Genomic DNA, 27,567 nt, shown 5'->3' with positions numbered 1-27,567 from the left:
ATAATCTTCAACAGAAACCCCCACCTTTCATATCTTGAAATTCCCTTCCCCAGCCATTTTATTTAAAACAAATCGTTTCGTAATAAACAAGAATCTTTCAAATGGAACAAAATTATGGATGTTTTCCTCGCGCTACTTAATGATAAATAATCTTCCTCAGACACAACTATATCATTACACACTTTCTGATCCAGCATTTCTGTCAAGATCAACCTTCCTCAAAGCTTTCGATCCTATTTTAATTTCTCAGGGAACAAATCTCGTGGGATTGACTTCTAAGTAAATACTGTACAAGATTGGATTTAAAGATTAACTCTGAACAGTTATAAAATTAGGATGAAAACTTCTCGAATTTGAGAACATAATTTCTAACCTGGAAACATCCCCATTCAGAGGAACAGCCTACCAATTAGAACTTCTGCAATTAAACCTGTCAGTTCTGATCAGCATTCTGCAGAACCCGCCCTGCACTTTGTACATGCCCATTCCCGCCCCTCTCCAGTCCTTTTCTGGGTTTCTCTCCCCCTTCCCACTGACGCCTGCCATTTCTTTCGTAGTCCTAAACAACTACAGGAATTGTGCGCATGCGTGGCAGGCCTGATCCGCTCCTCAAGTCTCATTGCGTCTGCGCGGGTGTCCCTGCACACATGCTGTTAAGCGTTGCTGGAGTCGTGGAGTACATTGAGGGTCATTAAGTGCTTGTTGTGGAAGGTAAGTTCTCCAACGTGTTGGCGGATCGTTTTGGCGCGGGTGGCTGGTTTGCATTTTCTTTTCTGTTTCCTGGTTGGTTGTATCGTTTGGGTATCAGCAAAAAGCCGGGGGTGTTGGCTAGTAGTTGCCCTCAGTAAGTACCCATGGCGGGCTTGGATGCATTAAGCTCTTCTTTCACATCGTCCCCAGAAAAGAAACTATTGGGAGCAGGAAGAGCTCGGCCTTGCCTGCTTGCAATTGCTATTGTCGCACCCTGCATTTCTTCTCTTTCTTTGGTGCTGCCGGCACGTAGGTAAGGGGGGGGGGGTTCTCGGGTTTGAAACCCCCCCCCCCCAATTGCATGTCCAGCGGCGGGCCACTCCTCCTGCACACGGGCACATCTATTTGCATGTCCGGCAGCGGCGGCAGGCTGCTCCTCCTGCACACGAGCACACTTGAAACCCCCCCCCCCCCATTGCATGTCTGGCGGCGGCGGCGGCAGCGGCAGGCGGGCCGCTCCTCCTGCACACGGGCACAGCCAGCCCGCATTGCACACTTGCAAGCGGCAAGAGCCGCCCGGAGTCAGCCTGTTCCAGTGAGTCTGGTCACCTCTCAAGACTTTCAAGTTGAAAGTCTCTTGCCTCGACTCTTGCGAAGCTGCTTCCTGCTTGTGAGACCTGAGCACTCGGGAGAGAGTGCTCACCTCGGCTCTCTGTCGGAAACCTGCTTTTGAAGTTGAACCCAGAGCTCTGGCAACTCAAGAGGCGACTCAAGCAGAGACTCACTTCCCTGGGATCATTCCAGGCTCCAGCCGTTTTCTCTGCCTCCTGCAGGGTTTCTGCTTTTTCCGTTTGTTTACAGAGTAAGCATGCAGAGAGAAATCATGGAAAGGGGGAGGGGAGAGGAGGACCCATATGCGACTGTGTGACCCAATGCAACTTGGGAAATGTAGTTCAATCAGTAGCTACCTTCCCTGCAGAATGGGTGAGCTGAATTCCACTGAACAACACTGAATTTCAGGCTGGCTGCTTACATGAGCTCAGCTGATTCACAATTTTAACTTTTCCCCTCCCAACACTGTCAGCAATCACTTCTATTCGAGGTTTCCCAGCGTGATTGCACAAGTGGTTTTTTTTTTTAATCACATTGAGAATGCTTTTGGTTTTGCAGCTGCTCTTAGCTTCCGCATGGATTTAAAGGGAGAATCTGAGGTCCCCAGGTTAAACCAGGGTGGGTGGGGGCGTGGCCTCGCCCCAGAACCAGAACCCCCCCCCCATAAAAAATCTATACCTACGTCACTGGGTTCTGGACTGGTCTGGCTGAGTAAGGCCGTCGCTAGCCGCCCGAGGGCAAGAAAATAGCCCAGTGCAGGGAAAGGAGAAATGACACCTAGTGGATTAGTGGTGTGTAAAGGCTAAGGGACATCGCCGAGCTCTATGCTGGGTTAATAAGCAGTCTCTGGACTCAGGGATGTTTTTCAGATGTAAACCTGTTCAGTTAGGATGAAGTCTCGTTGGACTCAAATGAGAGTCCCTTCCGTGTAAGCATTTGCTGAAGAAGACCAAACTGTGAATTTGTCCGGAATAGTTCTAGCAGAGCTTTGTGTTTGAGCTGCTAATTGCCTTGCATTTTTTTGGTAGTGTGTCCAACTGTCCATTCTTCGGAAAATGCAAGAAACACAACTAGTTAGATGAAAGAATCATAGTCTGAATTGCAGGCTGCTTCTATGGGAGCGGGTGAACATCTCTCCCATGCTCCCATGCTCCTTTCTTGGGAGTCGATGGTTCTCAGGGATTTTCTGTTTCCATCTGTTATCATTCTGGTTTGAACTCTTCTGGCTTGCCTCTGCTGGGCTTTTCACGGATTGGGCATTTTTTCTCCAATGTTGCTTGTCTAGCAGATTGAAAAAGCATGCTGCCTTAACAGCTAGGATAGTTTTGAGGTTGGTTTTCTTAGAACTGATGAAATCACCTCTGCACATATTGCTTGACTGAAACGATGCACACTCACAATGGTGCTGTTATTGCTTCTTTTGGGGAATAGCTTTAGTTTAAAGCTACATTTGCCATTGTCATATGTGAGTGAATATGGTGAACCAGTTACTGCTATTATTCAACTAAGACTAAATCGCTACTTGTGTAATGTGTAGTGCAAATTAACTGGTCAGCACAAATGCTCAGTTGCCTTTGTGTTGTTTCCATATGCTATTATGAGACTGTAATAATATGCTTAAATCTGATTGAAATAAATGGCATCTCTCTCTAAACAATATTTAAAATCAGAGTGTAAATTTAAGCATGTTAGTGTTCATCTTCAATTATTTGATATTTACAGAAGTGGTTCTGATATTCAAGGCAGCTGAGTTGTAATGTAGGATTGTTTTCAGTTTTGTTTTGTATTTGGATGGAAAATGTTTATAAGATTCTTCATAGATACTAACATTTTTTAAATGTACTAGTCAAAACTAGTTACGGTAAATGACATCCAAGTATGAAGTTAGCTTCAGCTTCCCTCATATTAAATGCCACCTATATGCTTGGCATTACATAAAGAAATGGATCTCTCAGTATTTGAGGAAAAATTAATTGTAAATAAAGGATGAATGGAGATAGTGAACTTGTAAGGGGAAAGAGACAGCAGATCAAGTAAACTGGGGATGGAGTAAGCTTGACGTTCTGCATTCCAAGGTTCTTTTTCTTACTGTTGGCCATGCTGGTAGGGGCTGATCGGAATTGTAGTCCATAACATCTGGAGTGCCAAAGGTTCGCCACCACTGCATTAGAGTGTGAAGAGTGCTCATTTCAGATGGTTACACCTGATTCTTTGGGGGGCAGATAAGGCTTCTTATTGGACATATTGCTCTGTCTTCTCAGTGTGGTTTGTTTACAACGGGGTAGAATTCTAGCTAGTTCTTCCTTTACAAAGAACATGTGCTGGACAGTACTGAAATCTCTTGGTCTCATTTTGACTGTTTCTGCAGAAATTGGTACCATTGCCATCTGGCTGAAGTTCAAGCATAATTGTGATGGGAAATTAAAACACAAATTCATTTTCAAAGATATCTGAGGAGCTGGATTCTTCAGAAATTATTGACCTATTTCTATCCCTTAAAGAGAGGAGCAAATATAATTATTATTGTACCGTCCACTTTAGAGCACTGTACCATCATCATAAGAACATAAGACCAAGCCTGCTGGATCAGACCAGAGTCCATCTAGTCCAGCACTCTTGCTACTTTCAATGGCCCACCAGGTGCCTTTGGGAGCTCACGTGCAGGATGTGAAAGCAACGGCCTGCTGCTTCCGAGCACCTGGTCTGCTAAGGCATTTGCAATCTCAGATCAAGGAGGATCAAGATTGGTAGCCATAGATCAACTTCTCCTCCATAAATCTGCCCAAGCCCTTTTTAAAGCTATCCAGGTTTTAAAAAGAGATAGTAATCTCTTCATACTTTTAAAAATAGGCTCAAAGATGTTTACTGATAGCTCTAGCTTTCTGGTATTTGAAAGGATGCTGCAGGGAAGATTCAGTATAAACAATATGGCAAAGGAGCACTCTGAGGTGCTAGCTGTATCAAAGTAGAAGTTAATCAGCTGTGGCCCTGAAAACTTTCTCCCTAGGGAAGTACTTGGCATTCCATGCTGTTTTTCTTGGGAAACATTTATATAATGTGTTCAGTGCTTCTGTATGCACTCATACTATCTTAGACAAAAAGAGGTACCCATGCTTATCTGTAGCAACCTCCCCTCGACCCCCACTCCCCCAGTCAGGGAAACTCCTATACTCTGACCATTCCACGGAAATATAAAAAACAACTGTTCAGGTGAACATTTTTATAATAGAGGGTAAGACTAAACTGAATGAAACTGTACAACACAACTCAGATGTTACGTATGAACATCGCTTTTTACTTAGCCTCCTTCTTCTCACAGTATGTGAAGGATGCCTGTGTCACCTTTTGTGGACGGGGACACTTTTAATGGCAGGAGTCTTGCCTATCTTTAAAATTTGCTGCAGTAGCTTCTGGTTTTTGATGTGGTGTTTGTACATGGCCATAGGACCCAATTAGGTGGTGGTTGATGTTTTTAGCAGCAAGGTCATTAATGCCCTTTATAAATGTCGACCCATCTGAGCAGTGCATAGGTCAGTCATACAAGTGTGCAGGCATATTTTCTGACTAGGCAGTTGAGCTGCGTTTCCATTCTTATCAGAAGATAAGAGAGGTGGAGATAGGTCCAACCCTAGCAGCTGTCTTCAGTATCTAAATCTTCACTGTCCAAGATGATGCAGAATATCCTATCCATTGTGTGTGTTGCCTTAGTGTAGTTATTTTAGTAGGAACATGACAAATGTAGGAACATTTAGTAGGAAATGACAAAGTGTTATGGAATGAACATGTCTTGTTGCTAGCCTGCAGCAGTTGTGGGGTCAGGGTGTGTGTTTCAGGCCATTTGTCTCTCATCTATTTTATCACTGGCATAAATTATTATTATTATTATTATTATTATTATTATTATTATTATTATTATTATTATTATTATTATTATTATTATATTTATAAACCGCCCTCCCCCGAAGGGCTCAGGGCGGTGAACAAACAAATAGATAGAGCACAAATAAAATCAAAAATTTTAAATAGTTATTAAATATGGCTCTATAAGTTAAAATCGACCCCCATTAAAAAATGCAGCATCTATCAAATTACGGGATGATGCCCCACCTAGAAAGGTCCCCTAAGAAAAAGAGGGGGGAGGAAAGAAAGAGGGAGGGGGAACTGCAGGGTCCACAGATTTTACGGAAAGGGGGGCATCAGCTGTCCTGGCTCTCCCTAAAGGTCCCGTGTGGAATGAGTCTCCACACTTTGCAGGCCCCAAGCTAAATTCATTAAGATCCCCGGGTGAGGGGTCTGCTGTAGCTGGGAGGGGAAGAGGCTGTTGCCCACCAGGCAGGGGCCAGATCTGTAAAGGCTCTGGCCCGGGTGGAGGCCAGCCGCATCATTGAGGGGCCAGGGATCACCAGTTTGCATTACTTATTCTTTGTTTAAGTTCTGTCTACAAGTCAAGATAATGGTTAAGATAAAAATCTAACAAACCTTTGTTGCTGTCATGCGTGTGTTGCTGTCATGCATGTGTTGCTGTCATGGGTGAGTTTATCTTCAAAAAGATTTTGTATACATTGAAGAAAACTAACATTGAAGAAACAATTTCTTCTCTTTCTTAAACCGTTTACATTGATGAATATTAAAAACTTAAAGTAAAATATGGTGTTAATGTTTATATTCAAGATAAGTTATTCATCTTGTTGTTTTTATGTATCCTTTGTCTTGATAGTTTAGACAAGAAACAGACAAACCTGAAGTATTTGAAATCTGACAGTGATATATGGTAGACTGCAGTTGAAAGCATGTTAATACTTAAACGGTAGAATAATTACACTATGGTGAAGAAATTGGATAGTGAAATGCAGAGAAAAATGGAGGCTTACAAAAATGCCTCATGAAATACATTGATAATTTGTGTTAATGTTTTGGTTAAGTAAGGTCTGTTTTAGAGAGCCAGTGTGGTCTAGTGGTTAAGGTTGGCAGACTCTAATCTAGAGAACCAGGTTTGATTCCCCCATCTTCTACAAATGAGCCTGATGGGTAATCTTGGGCCAGTCAAAGCTCCCTCAAAACTCTGTCAGCTCATGTGGGGGCAGGCAATGGCAAACAACCTCTGAATATCTCTTGTCTTGAAAACCCATGGGACTGCCATAAGCCAGCTTTGACTTGACTGCATGCGGGCAAACACACACATGCAGACACACACATGGTCTCTCCAACCAGCAGTATAGCTATAGCGTTTTGGACAAGCTGTAGCTTCCAAACAATCTTCCAGGTTAGCCCTATGTAGAGTGTACTGCAGTAGTCCAGTCTTGATATAACTAAGGCTTTAATGGCCTAACACCTAACTAGACTATTGAGTTCATATACCATAAGGGGCTGAACAAGCTACAAATCAGGAAGTCTCTGTTTTGAATCTTACCTGTGCAGTAATTATTCACTCAGGATCTGATCATACTTTGTTTACTTTACATATGGCCTTAAAAGATTGCTGTAAGAATACAAGATAGTAAAACTGAAGCACCAGATTCTTCAGAACGCTATTTTTATGGTTAGTATTATGAAGGTTTTGGCCTAAGAAGAAATAATGTTCTCCATATCTTTTGACAAGGAACGTGTATTTTTTCTTTTGTTGACACACAGAGACCTTGGCTTTTCTTTTATTTTGTTTACAATATGTATACCCAACCTTTTTTGCCCTCAAATAGGCCACCAAGGCAGCTAACAAATTAAAAACATACCTAACAAAATCACATTTTAATAAAAACTGTTAAAACTAGCAGAACAAACTATTATAATTGAACCCTGAGCTAAAATACACATACAGAACATGAAAACAACAATTAATTGGGCAAGAAGTAGGGATCATTGAAGGAATGACAAATCACACACACACACACACACACACACACACACACACACACACACACACACACACACACACACACACAGAGAGAGAGAGAGAGAGAGAGAGAGAGAGAGAGAGAGAGAGAGAGAGAGAGCTCCCCATGCTGGCAGAAGATGGTCACAGAAGGGGACAGGTGAGTCTCCCTGGAGAAAGAGTTCCAGAGCAATACTTTTTCAATTAAGCACCACTGTATTGAAGTTGTTAAAGTGTACATTATCCACTTTGTTGTATACTGTAATTTTATTGTTTTATATGCTATAAGCTGCTCTGAGCCCACTGTGGCGGGGGAGAGTGAGGTGAAAATCAAACTCAACTAACTAAACATTAATAAAATAACCAGACTTCCACTGAGTATTTATTTATTTTAGATACCTTATATGTTTTCTTTCTAACAGAAATCCAAACCAAGCATGGCATTGTTCTCCCCTCCCGATAGGCTAGGTTAGGCTGACATATTATGACTGTCACATTCCCACACTGGGGTTTTGGGTCTTCAAATGCGTGTTGCATGTTTTCCTATGTGTAAATTATGTTTCTTCTTCTTGTCACCCTCCCAAGAGATAAAATCCAGCCTCTAAGTAACCAGTGCATTGGGGTACACTGGTAAGGCTGCCTCTGAGCAAGTACAGGGGGCAGAGTTTCCAGTTACTTTAGCTCCCTTGTGGGCACATATGCTTAGCATGTATGAATGTCTTAGCATGTGAGTGGGGTTTCAGACAGTCTACTTTCTTAAACTGAATAGAAGCTTTATTAATAAAGATAAACTAGAGCACGTACATTAAAATAGTCACCATGGTAGAATACAGAATCTAAAAAAATAAAACATATATCTAACTGAGGTACATTGTGCTATAGTTACCATCAGATGGAGCAAACACATCACTGGTCATGGCTGCTCATACATACGTTTGAATACAGAACAAAAGAAGTGATACAGTTTGACATGTTTAGGTGAAAAGCTTTCTTCCCAACCCAGAATTAGGAACCCTGACCCTTGAGGGAGCTGTTCTGCTTTCTGCCAGTGGGGTTTCCTTACACATAGCTCTCATATCTCTCTCCCTGATCAAATTTTATGATGTCCTTCCATCACATCTCTTTCAGCAGGTAGGCCCAAATTGCTGACCCACAGTTTCTGTCTTCCTGACTCTCCCCATTGGGAAATAAGCAGTTTCCATGGGTTCAGGATTCCTTATAACAGTGATTAATCCAGGATCACTTAGAAAGTTTCCATGGTGGACTAGCATTTAAATTTAAAACTGGGTCACCCAGATGCTGGTTTGACTCTATAACCATTGCACAGCTGCTGTTATGATAAATACATATTTTCAGGAGCATGACACAGCTCACTGCTATCATAAGATTTAGGAAGCTGTGGAAGGCTGTATTATTGTTCCTATGAGCCTTTGCCAGTTGGGTGATGCTGGATTGTGTGCTGAGCTAGAGGATTTCAGCTTTTTTTATTCCATTGAGGCTCTGAGGTTGTGATCCCTAGGTTTTTAATGAAACTGAGGAGTATATAACAATTAATGAAACTGGGGAGTATATATCAATTGGGTAAATTGTTATGCTTTGATATTAGGATTTTTAATGTTTTATAGTTTGTATATGCTATAGCACAAAGTGGTAAGTTGCAGTACTGTGGTCAAAGCTCTGCTCATGACCTGATTTCGATCCCAACGGAAGTTTTAGGTAGCCAGTTCAAGGTTTTCTCAGCCTTCCATCCTTTCAGGGTTGGTAAAATGAGTACCCAGCTTTCTGAGGGTAAAGTGTAAATGACTGGGAAAGGCAATGGGAAATCACCCCATAAACCTAGTCTGCCTAGTGACCGTTGTGATATGAACCTATGGATCAATAATGACCAAGTGCCTTTAGTTTTATGTATTTTGGGAGTTTTATTCTTAGAGTTTTTGTAGATGTCTTAATTTTGTTATGCTTCTTCACATCATAAAGTGCGTAATAAAATGCTTAAAGTATCATAGTAAGTAAAACCAATATTTATCTGGGATTATGAAGGCCTTTTAAGAGAGGCAGCCATGATACATGTGTGATTTATTCTTATATAGTTCGAAATTTGTCAGTGTTTCATCTCTCCTGAGTGGTAACAGTTGGTGCTTTTGTCTTTCTGACAAGACTCACACTTGTGTGATGAACTTATTTTGGACATTTAATTATTGGAGCCTGGATAAAGATGTAGAGATTATGTTATGGGTACTGTCATCCATACCTGTGTCTTATTTAAAATACTGTATGTCCATCTCAAACCTAAAACGCGTTAAGTGAATTAAATGTTTTTAAAACTTCAATATACTGTATATACTCATGTATAAGTTGGCCCGAGTATAAGTCGAGGCACCTAGTTTTACCACAAAAAACTGGGAAAACGTATTGATTCGTGTATAAGTCGAGGGTGGGAAATGCAGCAGCCAGTGGCACAGAGCAGGGCGCCGCCGCCATTTTCCCTCTGCCCCAGGGAGAAGGCAGCCGCCTTTTCTCTGGGGCAGAGGAGTTCCCTGCACAGAGTAGGGCGCCGCTGCCATTCCCTCTCTGCCCCAGGCAGCTGCCTTTTCCCTGGGGCAGAGGGGGTTCCCTGCTTGGCGCCCCGTCCCCCGGCACCCCCCCCCCCCACAGTTACTTTAACAAACAGAGCAGGCTTGAGAAGAGGCCTGCTGCCCGTGTTCCCTTCCAGGAAGTCGTTTGGACTTGGTGGGAACTACATTTCTTAGGGTCTCCTGGGAAATGTAGTCCCCAGCAGGCCGTTTCAGCCAGGAAGGGAACACAGGCAAGGCATCTTCCCAAGCCTGCTGCGTTTGTTAAAGGGGGGGGGGGTCACTGGGATCACTGAACCCAAGCATATAAGTCGATGGGGGTACATTTTTTTCAGCCTTGAAAAAAGGGCTGAAAAATCTTGACCTTCATTCAAGTGCAAGTAGCATATACGGTATATGAAGATGGTATGTTCCATTTGAGCAAATACTACATAGAAATCTGAACATTCTTGTAGTTCTGTTGGATGTTATTCATAGAATTTAAGGGTGGGATTTGTGTGCATCCTTGTATTTTTACAAATAACTGCTTTTTTAATAACAGACAATCCACTAATGCAGAAATGTTGTTCTTTGTGAGGAACAAGACAAATTATATTAGGACAATATGCATATTGTCTAATCAAAATCTGATGCTGTGACACCTTAAGTATATATGCTCTATATATTTGCAGAGGAGAGAAATTGACTTTTTAAAAAGACCATTTAAAAGCTGAGATGTACAGAACTATTTTCTTAAGCAATCATAACATTATGAAGAATTTGCTAAAACTAAGCAAGCTACAATTTTATTGCATTTTAATGGTTTGTGTGGGCCATAGTTTTTTCCATTCAATGTCTGGAAACCTTGTCTTGATCGTGGTATCTATTTCTGGTACACAGGCAAACTGTGCCCTGCACTAGTCACAGTTTGTCTGGTTCAAATATATCATTACACTTTGTTGCTGGGAAGGAAGCACAGAGGTAAGCAGAAGAGAGTATGCAATCATGATGAAGCTCAGGCACCAGTGGCCAAATCATGGGCAACATGCCCCCTCAGGCATCTAGCGCAGTTCTGTCTTCAATATTATCTCCAATGTCCAATCAGCTTTACAAACAATCACTGTGAAGTCTGACCCACCCACCCCCAATATTATACAATACCTCTGATATATCTGCTTTGGTGTACTTCAAATATAATGGCCAATTATGGATGGTCACTCTGTGAATGGGTCTGGGGGATCCCCCCACCTGCTCAGCTTGGTAATAAAATGCTTTTGTTTTCATGGTGAAGCTTGCCTTGGTGACAAACTGTCATTTGTACCCTCTCCTGTAAACCAGGATTCTACACAGTGGTTTAAGCCCATGCTGGAACACAGTTTTGCAGGGAATAGCATATTTCTTAGTTTATAGTTGGTGTGAAGTGACAAACTGTATTGTGGTGCAAAGGTCTCACCTTGCATGAGCTTGAGGGTCCTTCAGACTTGTTCACATAGGAGCAGATCATGGTTTTGCTATTGCATCTGAAGTGTGCTTATGTCTATGTTTTGATTGACACTCATTCAAAGGACTTTCCTTGATTATAGACTGCGGCTAAGAAGCTTTTTATTCTCAGCCAGTACCTAAATTTACAACTGAAATATGTTGTCAAAGTGGAATTTTCCATCCTTTTCCTTCTGCTTCCTTGTGGGGTTGCAGTTAGTTACAAGCTGCTGGTGTCACTGAATATAAGCTTTGTTATAGCAGTCAGGCAAAAAAATCAGTTTTAAAATTTAGATCTTCACTTATTACTGACTAGTTGTATGATGCAATTATTTGTTTCTTACCTGAATATTGTTAGGCTTTAGAATGCATGTTTAAAATGCATATGAGATTTTAATATTTAAAAAGGAGCATGAGTTAGTCTTAAAGCTTGTTACTGTATTAAAATGTATTTTGCTGAAAGGAATTAAATTGAAAGAGATGCTAAGTCTCCAAATATAAAATGAGAAACCAAAAGCCACTGACGTTTCTGTAGTACCACTTGGCTGTTTGAGTTCATGTCTTTGGTTTGTGGTGGTTCATAACATTCTTCTAGACCAGGGGTAGGGAACCTTTAACACTCAAAGAGCCATTTGGACCCATTTTCCACGAGAAAAGAAAACACTTGGAGTCGCAAATAATTTTTGACACTTAAAATAAAGATAGCACTATATATATATAGGGGTTTTTTTACCTTTTACCACGCTCAGAATGAGCGGGGTAAAAGGTAAAAAACCCCTATATATATATATAGTGCTATCTTTATTTTAAGTGTCAAAAATTATTTGCGCATGGATGCGCCCGCTCTGCTGCCTGCAGGGCGGGCAAGGATGGGGCCGGTGGCTCGGCTCGTGGAGCCACAGTGCAAGGGCAGAAGAGCCGCTTGCAGCTCTCGAGCCGCAGGTTCCCTACCCCTGTTCTAGACATTTGTTTGTTCAAGGAACCGTACCATTTATATAAACAAAATAGGAAAAACTATTAGCACTCAAAGTAAACTGGTATTATTTCTCACCTTTTTTTTGCCATCAAGTCACATCTGTCTTTTGGCGACCCTGGTGGGGTTTTCAAGACAGGTGACATTCAGAGGTGGTTTATCATTGCCTGCCTCCATCTTAGAACCCTGATATCTCTTGGAGGTCTCTTTTCCAAATACTTGCCACAGTTGACCATGCTTAGCTTCTGAGATCTGACAAGGTTAGGCTAGCCTGGTCTAGAATACATTTTATCTGTATCTGTCTTTAGAAATAGTATCAGTTGAAAGAGCAGCACAAATATAATGACAGCTAAATTGTGAGTCATTTGTTTTTGTTTTTTAATTTTTAAATTCAAACATCAAATCAGCTAGGTGAAACAGAATCAGATAGAGAACAAAGTAATTGGTTAATCACATATCTAAATGATGGTATTGGTGAGGCATGAGTCTCTTATAGAGGGACTATATGGAGTGGTACAATGTCAGCTATATATCAGTTATTTCTTTGTTTAGAAAACAGTATTGATTCTAATGTTCCCCATAAGTATTCTCATGGAATTTGCAATGCTAATGTTTAAGATTATCATTCATTCCAATAAAAATCGCCTCAAGGTTTTCACTCTGGGGGGAGTGAAAAATTAAAGGAAGTCTATTGGCAATGCTTATTTTTCTTTTGAAGAATACCAATCACATATTTGAATAACCTGCATACTGGCTGACTAATCAGTGAATAGTTCAGTAGATGACTTATAGTATTTAAATCTGGTTTGTATCATCTGATGTGCAGAACTGTGCCGTAGTCCTCTCCCCCTACCCAACATAAAATCTTATTGACATCTTCTGTGTTTGCGAGAGTGTTGACAAGTTCTCCATCTGAGTGTGTCTGTTCCAGCTGCCCCATGAAGGCCGGTTTCTGCCCTCCCCAGGCCCTGGGGAGAGCAGCAGCCAGCCTCCAGGGACACACGGGGGGGGGGACAGTGCTCTACCCCCCTCCCTGCAGCTCGGCTTCTGCCCTCCCCAGAGCGTTGGGATAGTAGGAGCCGAGCTGGACTCCAGGGACGTGCTTTTAAAAGCTGACTCACCAGCCAAAGCTAATGAAAGGTGCCCCAGATTACCACTGTCATCTGTGAATCGAACAGGAGATCCAGGTCTTAGAGTAACATCAAGCTATTAACTTATCATGAGCCAACCCCTGGGTACTTACCAGGACACAGAGGACTCTGAGGTAGAACCTGGGGACACAGTGCAGCCAGGGCTGGTTGCTCCTGAAGAAGACCAGGCAGCAGAGGCAACTCCAAGCACTTCCCTGCCTGATGGCATACAGGTGGAGGAGCCTGCAGGAGAAACCTGCAGATCCTCCTAGGGCAGTGATGGCGAACCTTTTCGAGACCGAGTGCCCAAATTGCTACCCAAGACCCACTTATTTATCGCAAAGTGCTGACACGGCAATTTAACCTGAATACTGAGGTTTTAGTTTAGGAAAAATGGTTGGCTCCAAGGCGTGCGTTACTCGGGAGTAAGCTTGGTGGTCGTCGGTGGCTTTGCTTTGAAGCAACCGTGCAACTCTTCCAACGGGTGAATCACGACCCTAGGAGGGTTTACTCAGAAGCAAGCCCCATTGCCAGCAACCGAGCTTACTCCCAGGTAAAGGATCGTGCTTAGTTCTTCGCATGAAAATCAATGGGGTTTAACAGCACTTAACAGGATTACCTACACTGCTTCCCCAAAACTAGGTCTTAGGTTTAATGCTAATAATCGATCCCAGCGGCCCAGGCCAGGCTAGATGTGGGGGGGTGGGGAGGCACGCTGCGAGTGCCCACAGAGCGGGCTCTGAGTGCCACCTCTGGCACCCGTGCCATAGGTTCGCCACCACTGTCCTAGGGAACCTAGTGATGAGCCAGCTGTGCAAAGGAGGCAGAAGCAGAGGCTGCTACTGCAGAAGCAAAGAAGGAGTGATCATTTGGAGCAAGATATGGGAGCTTAGAAGTCTCTGCATCTGATGAGGATTAACTCCTTGCAGAATCATAGCCTTTCTGTGAGCTTGCTTCTGCCTGGGTGTAACAAGTGTGTTACCTGTCATCACTGTGTGCCTGGTTCTTAGTTGATTCCCAGCCTGCTCCTCGGTTCTCCCATGCCTTGACCTATTGGACTGTGACCTGACTATACCTTGCCTGCTACCTGCCTCGACCCATTGGACTGTGACCTGACCAAGCTTGTGTTTGCTGCCCGTTTGGCCCCGTGGGGTCAGACCCGGCCACGTTCCTGCCTGCTGACAGCACAGATTCTGCTCCATTAGGGGAGTGCAGCCCCCTCCAGAACAAGGAATAATCCATTTCTTGTAACAGATCCCCCTTCTCATCAGTAGCACTGTTGAGTAAAGCTGGGTATCGTACACATATTGGTGATGACCTCATTCCAAATCACTGGATGACCTTTCCCAGCAGTTTCAAGTAGACATTAAATATCACAGAGGACAAGATGGGACAGAACAGCACTTCTTAGGACCACCTTACTGCAGAACAGCACCTTACAGAACAGCACTTCTTAGGACCACCTTACTGCTTCATACCATGCTGCCAGGTTATGATAAAAAGGTAGAGTTTGCTAAGGGTCAAAAGTCTAGAACAGGGGTTGGCAACCTTTAACACCCAAAGAGCCGTTTGGACCCGTTTTCCACGGAAAAGAAAACACTTGGAGCTGCAAATACTTTTTGACATCTAAAATGAAGATAACAGTGTATATATTCTCATGCAGGGAAAAGTTCCCTTCCCCATGCGCTCCTGCCCTCCCTGGCAATGCAGAAGCAAACAATTCCCACCTACCTCCGCCTCCCCATCAAACAGCCCCGACTAGTGCAACCTTGCTGGGCTTCAGGTAATAACTCCTTTAAAACCTGACAGCGTATTTTTCACTTGGACTCAGCCAGGCTGCCATCCGCCAGAAAAGCCCCTGGAGCTCAGTGGGGCTGCAGGGAGGGGGGGCTGCAACCCAAGGTGGCGCTGCTGGGATCCCCCATGTGCCCCCCCAAGAAGGACCCGGGGGAGGGGAAAATGAGTCCATCCAAAGCAGGGTTGACCCCTGACCCCCCATTCAAGGGGCCGACTGAGATTAGGATTGCACTGAAAATCTGCATTCCTACAACTCCCTCCTGTTACCCACCCTTTGCCACTCACCTGTTCAAGAGGATCCACCAGCGAATCAAAATAATTCCCCGCCCCGCGCCGTCAGCATCAGCCAACCAGGCAACTTGGACACGGAAGCTGGAAGTGGCTTGGGATAGCCGTCTTGGTCTGTGCCTCTCTAGAAATGGGGACCCTTTCCCATTAATCCTTAGGGTGACTTTCCAAAGGAGGCTGAGAGGGCCCAAACCACTTGGAGCCGCAGTGTAAGGACGAAAGAGCTGCATGCGGCTGCGGAGCCGCAGGTTGCAGACCCCTTGTCTAGAAAGTAAATGCTTTGTTTTGGGGCAGGAAGATCCAGAAGACCTCCAGGTGGAACAGATTCCCCGAGGACATGAGGGAGGAAGTCTCTTAGGTTTCAGCTTTTGGGTTGGCTACAAGCCATGGACTAAGATTTTAGCTAGGAACTCCATCTTGTTCCCATAGCCAGGGAAAGTGAAGGGAAGACTAGTCATGAGAACTAAAGTAACAATGAGCTTTAAACTACTGCAATTCCAGGTAAAACTAGCTTGTCCTATGTAATATCCTTTAGGAAGTACCTAGTGTAGGGATAGAGGACTGTGTGATTTCGGCTTTTCTTTATTTCCTTGCTTAGCCTGAAAACTTGAACAGGACAGATATATTATTTTATTCACTTATTAAACATTCTTACGCTTTGAATCCTCTAAGGCTGGTCTCTAGAAATGTACCATGCTATTCAGCCTTGCTGTCTGAAGTGAGATCAGCCAGTCAGTTCACCATACATGGAGCATGATAGCTTGAAAATGCAGAGTGGTGGTAGACTGCCCTTACACTTGTAGTGTAACAGGAGGCACATCAGCCAGGTGGAGCTTTTAGATGGCAGTGAACAGTGGCGTATCTGCCAGAGTGACATGGAGGGGCCAGTTGACCCCAGGCGTCCCCATTTGATCACGTGGAGGGTGCCCAGTGGACTACTGCAGGCTCCTGACCGCTCCTAGCAGCCAGGCCAAGGGGAACATACTGTGGGCCGCCCTCAGAGCAGCCTAGCAGGGCTAGGCTGAGGGGTAGCCCGCAACAGGCTCCCCTTGGCCCGGCTGCGCCAGGCTGCTCCTAAGGTAAGTGGGGCGTGGGGGGGGGGAGTGCCCAGGGCAGGTGTTGCCCCGAGCGCCATTTTCCCCTCGTCACCTCTGGCAGTGAAGATACCGAGTGCTAGAGATATAATTCAGTTTAGCAGGAAATACTGTCAGAGGAAAGAGGAAAGGTAGGAAAGGTAGAACATTAAATGGAGACTCGGGATAGTTGTGGGCTTTTTCCAGCCTCCCGGGAACCAAAGGGGCTTGCAAGCTTGTTCTCAACAGGAACCAAAATAGAATAAAATTTCATGTCTACACTATGTGTGGAGGGGGCATCAAGATAACTTTTATTGTTCTCCCTAATAGTAGAAATCATGTTATCTGATAAAACTGGCCATTAGATTCCAGACGTTAGGAGCCGCGTGACATAGTGGTTAAGTGCTTTCACTGCCACTCACACAGTCAGGAGTTCGAGCTCCCTGGCAGCTGGCTCATGGTCAACTCAGCCATCCATCCATTTCTTGGTTGGTAACTGAGTATCCAGCTCATAGCTAGGGGGTAAAGAATAGCCGGGGAAAGCAATGGCAAACTACCCCACAAAAGCGGCTTGCCTATAAAATCACTGCTTGCAGTGGTACCCCAGGGTCGGATACGACTGAAGGGGAAACTTTACCTATTTTTTAGATTCCAGACAAAAAGTGAATTCTTCCAAACATAATACATAATTAACCTACAGAATTCACTACAGCATGGTGTAATGATGGCTTTAAAAGGGGATTTGACATATTCATTGAGGATATGTTATTAGTTACGAGGGATAAATGAAACCATTCATTTTTCAGCACTGTACCTCTGAATGCTAGTTTCTGTATAGCAACGACAGGGGAAGGCTGTTACCTCAAGTCCATAATGGGGTATGAAGGCATCTAACTGGCCAGTATGAGAAACTCTGTTGGATTTTATTTGTTTTTGCTGGCTATATAAGTGGTATTTTGCATTGATTTTATAGTTATCCACTGTGGGTCCCAGTTTTCTGAGAGAAAGGCTACTCTATAAATTTTTTAGATAAAGCATGTTGCTGGGCAACAGGCATCCTGATCAGATACACTTAAACTGATATGTATCACAAAGCCTTATCTTAAGGCTATAGATATTAAAATTTTGACCAGCCTAATTGTGGACTGTTAACAATTACTTGATTAGACCAGTTATTAAACCTCTATTTTTTGAATTAGTAGTATAATCATTATATACATATGTCGAGGCAACGGCAACTAGTAAGCTTTTGATGCAATAATGTTCTGCATTTGCTTTTAGTCCAGATACCAGTGCCAGAGTAAGATGCAGCTAGGTTTGTGCAGGCGAGCCACTTAGCCAGCCTTATGCTCCTCTTTCCTTGTATGTCCGGGGAGAGTATAGTTGCCTTGGAAACATCAGCAGACTACATTTATCAATTATACAGAACAAGGCATGCATCCCTCTGGACACTGCTTCTCTAGCTCCCATTGTACAAATGACCATATTGGATTGTTCCAGGCATTAGACCTCTGCTCAGATTAATACTGTAACCGAGTATGTTTAAAAAGTGAATCAAATGATCAGTAACAGTGTTCACCCTTCAGAACGATGCTGGTATGTTAATTGCTAGAAGAATTCAGTTTGTTTTGGGGGTTTCTACAACGATAGTGCTCAAATTGGGATCAGTGCATAATATTTTCTATTCAAACATATCTGCCTGAAGTGGAAATTCCTGTTAATTCCTCTCCTGGCTTATTGAAATGCTGCATTCAGTAGCCATGCTGGAGAAGAAAAGGGATATCAGTAACTAGAATATTATTCATTTATTTAACAATTGGTAAACTCACGAAAGCTTTTAAATCCATTCAGTAAAGAAACTATAATGCATAAAACTTTGGCTGGATTACACATTTGTTGATTTCTCATTATTCCCACTCAACATAAAAAAAGCAGTGGGAGCCCCAAACACATGCTGCTGAGATTTGTGATACACAATCATAGTGCAACGCCATCTGACCCATTCGTTTTGGTGGAGATTGATTGATTGCCAAATAACATTTTGGCCAGGGTTGCTAAGGTCCCAAAATTTACGTTGCCAGGTTGACCACAAATCCTGCCTCTTAGCCAAGATGGCGGACAGCTGGAGTCTTACTTGATATTACCTGGTGCTTCAGAAGTGCCACACCCTGACACCTTGCTGTTCTGTGTACCTCGGAAGCTCAGCAGAAGGTTGTAATGCATGGCAGTTCATCTCTGCAGTTATGCTGAACTTTCAGACACAAAACAAACCACTGAAACTTCTTGGATACTTTAAAATATGAGCTGATTTTTCAGATACAGCTGCTATAGGAGGTGGAGCCGACCGCAAAATGGCCTCTGCAAGGGACGGAACCAGTCACAAAATGTCCGGGAGTGAGGTTATGCATAACTATAACAGTAACTCTTCAACATTCAGACATGAGACCTTTTAAAATGAACTTACTGTTTAAAAATATTGTCTTGCTTACACACAGCTTATCTTCAATTACACAGTGAATCAATCACAGTTTAGCAGCAGCTGCTGCCAAAGCTATATATATTTGGAATCTGTCCAGGGAATCAGAAGCCCTGCTGGGCAAATCCCCATCTGACATTGTCCACTTCCTATAAACATTTGACTGATACTAGTAAAGGATTTTACAGACTTTGCATATACAGTGGAACCTCGGTTTTTGTTGGTAATCCATCTGAAAAGAATCGATGAAAACTGAAACTGCTGAAAACCGAGGCAAACTTTTCCATAGGAATCAATGTAAATCCAATTAATCCGTTCTAGGCACTCCAAAAAAATACCAAAAACACATTTTTGGTGAATAAACATAGTGTTTAATGCTGAAAACAGTAACAAACAATAACACTGGGACCAGCTTCAGAGCCAGTGGACCAATGTCGCACCAGAAAGCTGTCCAAAGAGGTCTGTTTCTGACGCCTCTTTAAGATTCGTCTGAAATGGGGCAAGAAATTGTCATTAAACAAGTTGCAGACACGGCCTGCAACAGCTTTGTCTGGGTGATTTTTCTCCACAAACCGCTGCACCTTACTGCAAATCGATGAAAACTGAGGCAAATTGATGAAAACTGAGACAAATTTTTCACTGAAAAAATCGATGAAAACCGAAACCGATGAAAACTGAAGGCAGTGAAAACCGAGGTTCCATTGTACTAGTACAGTAATTATAATTTAAACTTTTTTGTGCTACTCTTGCTTGTGTGATATTTATATGCTATAGCGTTCGTGCTTATTTTTAAAAAGCACTTTTAAAATAAAAGTGAAGTATAAATTGATCATTCTTCTGTATGCAATGTAAGTGTACACATTGGATGTGATGTATAATATTTTTTTGCAAATGTAGGTAACAGTTAAAATGAAGCTGCACATCATTGTTCTGTGTTTTGCATACTCCCCTTACACAGAGCATTTAGACCAAATATCTGGTCCAAATACTCAGAGATATTTCAGTACTGCCTTTCAGGGAGATCACTTTCTGTTTGTAATTCAGGCAGGCTGTTTGTAATTCAGGCGGAAGGCGGGGAGAGAGCTTCTTATGATTTTGACCCCTCTCGTGGCTATGGCTTACCACCTAATCCATGCTCTCAATTTGTTTTGTATAAACTTGGGATCTCTTCCAGCATTATTATTTTAATCCATGTCTGTCTCTTCCTTGTTTCAGCAGCTGTGATTTACTGTTTCACAGTTAACTTTGGTGATCTTGGAAAACATGGATGAATTGCAAGATGTCCAGTTAACAGAGATCAAACCTCTCCTGAATGAGAAGGTAACGTATCTGGCCTTACTGGAGCACTAGTAAATTGTGACCTGTGTGCCAATAGTGTTCTAGTGCTACAGGGCACAGTTCTGTACTGTTTGGAGAAAACTATACCTTTCCCAGGTTAAAGATGACAGGAGATTTGAGAATTCATCCGCCATTTCCTGGACCATCTTTGTTCTAGACAGAGCTAGGTAGGCACCAGGACCCAAACAGAGCATTCTAGAACAGAGACAGTCCAGGAAATGGTGGATGAATTCTCAAATCTCCTGTCCTTTTTTATGTTGAAAAAGATATAGATAACCTAAGAATGTTTTACTTTCTATGTTGATGCAGTTGAACATGAACATGCATTCTTTCCCTGTTTTGCCCTGCCGTCTATCCGCCTCTCATGTGTTCATCATCAGATTGTGAACTCCAGTCTCTTTTTCTGTTAAAATGGTGATGGCACCATATAAATACACTTAATAGCAGCAAAGATCGGCTTGAAAAAGTGCAAACAGTGACTGTTCTCCACAACCAGCAGAGGTCTCAGCAGGATTTCCAGTGGCCATCAGAAGGGACATAAGGCCATAGTGCCCTGCTTAGGTCTTTGATTCTCTCCATGACTTGCTGAAGGAGAGTAAATAATGTAAAATAAGAAATATATGCAAGCATGCTTAGTTTTGCACACTAGCATTGCCATTTTTAGCTTTTCTGAGTGCCAAGGTTGGGGTAACTAATCACAGAATAATATTTAGTTCAGAAATGAGGGTAGCTGCCACCGCTTCTCAAAAACTGGTTGTGCTTCATACATAGTGAACAAAAGCAAAGAAAAGAAAGGAGCCATGAAATGTAACACAAGCATGAACATTAAAGAAATCACTGCAGTTGCTATCCTATATGAGATACGTATTCACATGTGGATACATGTGAACAACATGATTTCTTTGTAGCTGGAGATGAGTTTAGAGACAAACCACTGGCTTGAATTCAGAACAGTATTTCCAGAGGTGCAAGATTTTCTGCCCATGAAGACCACAGGAACGGGACTGGAGGGTGTTTTGGGTCGCTACCTTGGATGAAAATTCTTGCATCTATGGAATGCTGTTCTGGATCTATGTAACTGTTTCCAGCTTCATCTTCAAATCCAGTCTTTGTTTGTTTTACATTATAGCTGTAGAGAATATCTGTCCTGACTAATATCTGGACTCAAATGCATATTGTTCTAATTTACATTTCCTACTTTAAAATATCCTTTTTTCCTGACACTCATCATTGCCAGGGAAGCTGAGCGTTCATATAATCTAGACAGTGGTGGCGAATCTTTGGCACTCCAGATGTTATGGACTACAATTCCCATCAGCCCCTGCCAGCATGGCAGGGACTGATGGGAATTGTAGTCCATAACATCTGGAGTGCCAAAGGTTCGCCACCACAGATCTAGAACTAAAGCCTTATCCAGCTATACTGGATGGAGAAATTACATAACAGCTGAAGACTGAGATTTATCTAAATGAAAGTTTAAGAAGTCACAATGTACTAATGTTAAATTTAGATTGAAAACATTCTGAAGCCTGTTTCAGAGTACATTTTGAAGAGGCGTTTGACATATATGCAGAGATGTTAGAAGTGATTAGAGATTGTATACTTTTGATCCATGTAAGTGTTCACAGCCACATGTATACTTGTGGAGGTGTTGGAACTGCTGCACATTGCCTGACACAGTGTGATTAACTGCTTATTGGCACTGGCCACACAGTCTTTATGACTGGCTTGTGGGCTTCAGTGATGGTACAATTAACATTTTCCTTGTAATTATTCCTTCTGAGCACTTTCTTTTGATTTAGTACTAGAAGATACTGTGCAGATTGGCTTGGATGCAAGCCACTCGCTCCGTGAGTGGAAAGGCACTTCTTCATGCACAAAGGGAACCAAGATTTGCTGATTCCCATATTGTTCCCAAGAATCCACCGACACCCAGGAATGGGTGTGTGTGCGCGCAAAGGGTTGCAGTATAAAGAGGAATCTGAAAAGGTGTATGTAAGACGCAAAGTGCTTTTACAACATCTTGCTTTTTCTGCAAACCACCCCGATAAAGCAGAATTCTCAAATGAGTGCAATGAGCAATTCATTGAGTTGCAAGCATATTGGATTATTTTTGATTCTGTGTTACTCATTGTTTTTTATGCTTATTCTGACAGAATGCAGGTAGAAACTTCCAGGACTTTGATTGTCAGGTAAGTGTGTATGAATCCAGAATGGACATGCATTGGCAGTCTTTTCTTGGAAAAAACATTGGTTGTATAATAATTTTAAATAGATGGAAGAAAGTGAACCAGAAAAACCTACAAGCTGTTTACTTCAAGCTAAAATTGTCAGACCATGGCCACATAGCCAGTTGATTCCAGCTGTGAAAGCCTTAGACAGTATATTGACTTCTGTTTATGTTTCTGGCTAGACAGTGTTTGTATCTGCCCTATCCAACTCCTGGTCCAAAGGCTCATGTTTTTGATCTGATTGTCCTTATTAAATAGCTTAAATTGCTGCAGTGGTGTGTGAGATTTATCAAGTGGAAATCTGCACTGAGGTTCAATATCTCAGAAAACAGTAAAGTGCAAAGGGGCTTGTAATTCTATTTAAGTGTTATGAAACAAGCTAACTCATATTAGGGAATTGTCTCTTCCAAATTTGGTTTCATGCTGTGTTGTGCTTTTGGTATTTTCTACAAGAAGCAAATGTGGATATCTTTTGGTGGTTTAAGGTCTTAACTGCTGATGGTGCAAAATGCTGTCAAGTCACAGCCAAGTTATGACAACCCCTCATGGGTTTTTCAAGGCAAGAGATGAACAGGAGTTGTTTGCTATTGAATTCTTGTGCATAGCAACCCTGGACTTGCTCACTGATCCCCCATGTCATGTATTAACTAGAACTGACCTTACTTAATTTCTGTGATCTGAAGAGATTGGGTTAGCTTGCCTTGTATGATAATTATCTGGTGTAAATTGCTAAGCATCTTGCTATAATATCTGTCTGCAAAGTAGCCAGGAATTTGTAATATGAGCCATTATATTTTATTTACTATATTTCTATACCTCTTTTCCTTGTTGCTCAAATTGGTTTACAATAAAACAAGTAGATTTCTTACCTTTCCAACACCTTTTCCCAATATTAGTCCCTATTGTTCCTCCTCCTGGGATGAACGGTCCAGAGAGCCAAGTAGGGTGTAGCTGGGCATTGCTCTGCCTTTGATTGTAGAATGGGAGTGGTCTAATGGCTCATCTCCCCCTGTGCACTCATCTCCCCCCCAGCCCCCCACATCTCAGCAGCACTGGTGATGGGGGAAGCTGTACTGCATCCAACCACAATGGGGGAAGCTGAGCCCAATCACAACAGCAATGGGGGAAACCCTCTCAGCCATGCCAGAAGATGGGGGAAGTTAGACAGGGGCCAGCCATGCTGGTTATGAAGGAAGCCATGGGAAGTAGGGGAAGAAAGAGTAGACAATGGTAGAGATGTATTATATGCACAAGCCTCCGCAAACCCCACCCTCCCCAAGCTCCACTTCCTGAATCTCCAGGTATTTCCCAACTTGAAGTTGGCAACACTTTCTTCTTCCTAGCCAACCTATCTTTATCTGCCCCTCTGCTTTAACCTGAACCCCCAGCAGCCCCTACCTAGGAAAACCATGTTACAGTTGTGGGTGCCTGCCACTGGGTCAGACCCATTTGCATGGTAGAGAACCTCAAGGTCTTGTAGAGGGGCTTCACTTTCCCATTTGTCACCCTCCCCACACCATTTTTTCTTTCCATTCCCCTGGTAACCCCTGTATGCTCTTTCCTTAATCTGCCTCATCCTTTCATCAGCCATTCACAGACTTACTTTTTATTTCCCTCCCATCTTCAGCTGTATTTATTATTTATTTACTTTATTTATACCCCACCTTTCTCCAGAGGGGACCAAAGCAGCTAACATTATTCTATTCTTCTTTTTATCTGCACAACACTGTGAAGTAGATTAGGCTGAAAGTATGGGACTAGTCAAATATTTACCCATTGAGTTTCTTTCTGCAGCAAGATAGGGACTTAAAACTGAGTCTCCCAGACCATACTCTGAGGCTCTAACAACACTGACTTTCATAGGGTGGCTGCTGTTGAACAGAAGTAGGCAGTTGAGACATGCAAGTTGGGTAGTATCAAGTCCCCAAAAGTTGCTGCCATGCCTATGTTTGCCAGCTTCTAGGTGGGACCTGGAGATATTCCAGAATTGCAACTGAACTCTGGACAAAAGAGAACTGTCCCTCTGGAGAAAATAACTGCTTTGGGGGGTGGACTCTTATATCTGGCTGAGGACCCTCTCCTCTCCCAACTCCATCCTCTTTAGAATGCACAACAGAATTTCCAGGAATTTCCTTGTCTGGAGTTGACAACCTCATCCCCCGGCTTGGCTTTAATAAGCCTCCCCTCAAAGACCAAAACAGCTCTTGACAGGGTCCTCCCCCTCCCTCTGCCTTTTACTCACATAAACTCCAAGCCTGGAATGCTTTGGTAACCTAGCAATTACAATTGAGGGAATCTGTTGCTTAAAACTACAGGGGGTCCATTTATCATATTGGGGTTTTAAACCCCCCACCCCCATGTGTGTGTGTATGTATTTAGGTTTCAGATTTTTCTGCACATTTTTCTGGGGCATTGTTCAGGTTTGTAGAAAAATCTATCTTGCCCATTTACTGCTCTAGTGTCCTTCGATTTGGCCAACTTCTCTGTTAGTATGTAGATGATGATGTTCTAATCTATGTGTGGGTGCCATAGATTTTTGCCTGGTTTTTAGTCCCTGCTCCCACTCATATTGCAAGGGGGAATAGCATAACTGCAAGTATAAATTAAATGCATACTGACATAGTTTTCATGGATGATATATGGACATCACCTGCACGTTACTGGAAACATCCTATCATAACCCAACAGAAATAGACTGAGACACTGCTGGGCACATGTTTGCAGCGGAGGGATAAGCAGACTACCAGAGCAAAGCAATACCACGGTTTTGTATTTTTATAATGTGTCATTAAGTGAGCATAGATCAGGTGATATTTGCCACCATTTTTTCTTTTGAATCTGTGAACAGCAACTTGTGTCCATGGCAACTCTTGAATGGGATGTTCCTTACAGTTCTGTTAATTTTAGCTCCTTCTTAACATCCAGGTACATGTTGTGCCTTTGTGCTAGTTAATAAAGCTGCTTTGTCTTGTTAACAACTCTTGTAAGGTGCTTATGACAACTTCTGAGGAGTGCCTACTTCAGTGCTCTTTATAACTGAAAGAGTTTGAGCTACTGTATACTTAGGAGGGGTGCTATGGGTACATGGCTCTGAGAATTTCTCATGGTCCTTGGCTATTTCATACTAGGTTGCTTTTGATAAACTAAAGAAGTGCACATCAAGATCTAATGTGCCATCTGGAAAAACGCAAGTACCTGCCCTTCATTAGACTGTGTTATTGGGTCGAACGCTGCATAGCATTTTAAATAACACCATAACTTAAGTACATGATAGATCCTCATCAGAAGGATATCACGATAGTGTAGATGCCCAAATCAGGTTTGTGCTAGATGAACAAGCCTGTTTTTGCCTCCCTATCTATAACTGCACATAGTTGGAAACAGTTAACTGATTCTGTTTTAGCACATATTGTAGTTTACTAGGGTGGAAGTAACCAGAGACCATAGTTTGTGATTTAAATCAGTGGTCAATCAGATTTAAATGATGGTTTTCTGCATAAGGACTCATTCTTGCTGGTGTAATCTTAATATTTACAACCACGTGAAGCTTTCATTTTTAGACTAACTTTTTGGATTAATTTTACAACTATGTCAAAAATGATAATTCACTTTGCAGTAATTTCATATTGTCAGTTTCATTTAGGCCATCAGGCCTTGTGTTTCTTTGTTGCTAGGTTTGCATTTTGCATCCATGCCTGCCTTTACCATAGGTTGAGGAATTGCATAAAACTGTTCCCAAACTGGTTTGTTTTATGGCTTGCTGCCATTATAGACTTTCTCCTCCAGGGAGAGAATAGTATGGTAAACCTCAGGCTATACACACAAAGATCCTGTGTGAAGTATTCTGCTTGAAAGGTTCATTTTTACTGCTTGCTCTTCCCTCCTTACACTTAGATCTTTATGCAGATCTGTTGTACTCCAAACAATCTTCTATTCATTGCACTTCTTGAAACTTAGCACTTAAGAGGTAAGGAGTTAATGCTGCATGCCTAGGTTTGCAAAGGAACAATGAGGTTAAGGTCTTTTTTTCAACTCTGTATGTTTATTTTGTAACATTTTTCCTGTGAAGAAGAGGCATGTTATCTCTGCAGACACAAATTCACAGTTTTGAGAACTGCAAAACCAACCATCTGTGATGATATCTTCTAGCTGGAAAAAGTGTCTAAAATAATATTACAGAACATGACATTGAGAATGAATTAATGGAATTCATTTACCAAAAAATGTAAACTTTGCTTGAATATACAGTTTCATGCTACATAACTAAAACTGGTCCTTATTTCATGATGAATAATCTTTGGACTATAATTATTTAACCTGCCTTTAGGTAGATTTTTCCTCAAAAAGCATTTTTTAAAAAATCATTGATTTTTATCCATCTTATTTCCGACTGCTTGAGGGAGTGAAAGGAGGGAGTGCAATATGTTTTGTTCCCTTAATTCCAAACTTTAGTTTTGCACTTTGTGTAAACCATGGCACAAAGTGTGTCTTATGATGATGGTAACAGAAAAACCTCCTTGATCTCCTATTGACAGATGGAAAGGGATTTGGAGTCAGAATAAACTTGTTTTAGTAAAAGAACATAAATCTTTGTGGTGTCTGCTTTAGTTTAAAAATGTGACAGCACAAGAGGCAGACCCATGAATGTGTCATTTGCATTTTCAGCTCCAAGACCCCTTCTGGCCAGCTGATGTGCGAGAATTGGATCTTAAAGTACAGAGAGCATTACCAGCTCCAAGAACCCCAAATCATCTGGCTAGGAAAAGCTTTCATGCTAAAAGTATGTTCTGCTCTAACCCCCACCCCATCCATTGGCCAACTGATTGGGGAGTGGGGAAGCTTAGGCCCCTTCTGCACATGCAGAACAAATCACTTTCAAACCACTTTCACACTTGTTTGAAAGTGGATTTTGCTATTCTGCACAGTAAAATCCAGCTGCAAAGTGCATCTCCTTTTCCTATCATCCATCCATTCTCTTAGGCAGTGCAGCAGACCTATGAAAAGGCACGTGCCTTATTCAGTTCTGTGACTCCAGCAACACTGCCCCAAAATTCCCACA

General features: G+C 42.4%; 1 protein-coding gene across 3 annotated transcripts in view; it reads left to right on the top strand.

The window, feature by feature from the left end:
* The first annotated feature begins 578 nt into the window (after window positions 1-578).
* NDRG3 (NDRG family member 3) overlaps window positions 579-27,567 on the top strand; it is a 57,400-nt gene continuing 30,411 nt past the window's right edge. For 2 of the 3 annotated variants that reach the window (XM_048496910.1, XM_048496908.1), the window contains exons 1-3: window positions 585-711; window positions 20,155-20,259; window positions 22,434-22,469. In XM_048496910.1, coding sequence (XP_048352867.1) covers window positions 20,203-20,259; window positions 22,434-22,469 — 93 coding nt within the window. In that variant the 5' untranslated portion in view covers window positions 585-711; window positions 20,155-20,202. Of the gene's footprint in view, window positions 712-20,154; window positions 20,260-22,433; window positions 22,470-27,567 lie in introns of all 3 variants that reach the window. The other variant, XM_048496909.1, reaches the window with a different exon arrangement.

The sequence above is a fragment of the Sphaerodactylus townsendi genome, linkage group LG05 (assembly GCF_021028975.2).
Source record: "Sphaerodactylus townsendi isolate TG3544 linkage group LG05, MPM_Stown_v2.3, whole genome shotgun sequence".
Lineage (NCBI taxonomy): Eukaryota > Metazoa > Chordata > Lepidosauria > Squamata > Sphaerodactylidae > Sphaerodactylus > Sphaerodactylus townsendi.
Note: the sequence above shows the minus strand (reverse complement) of the source record. Positions and strands in the feature narration are given on the sequence as shown.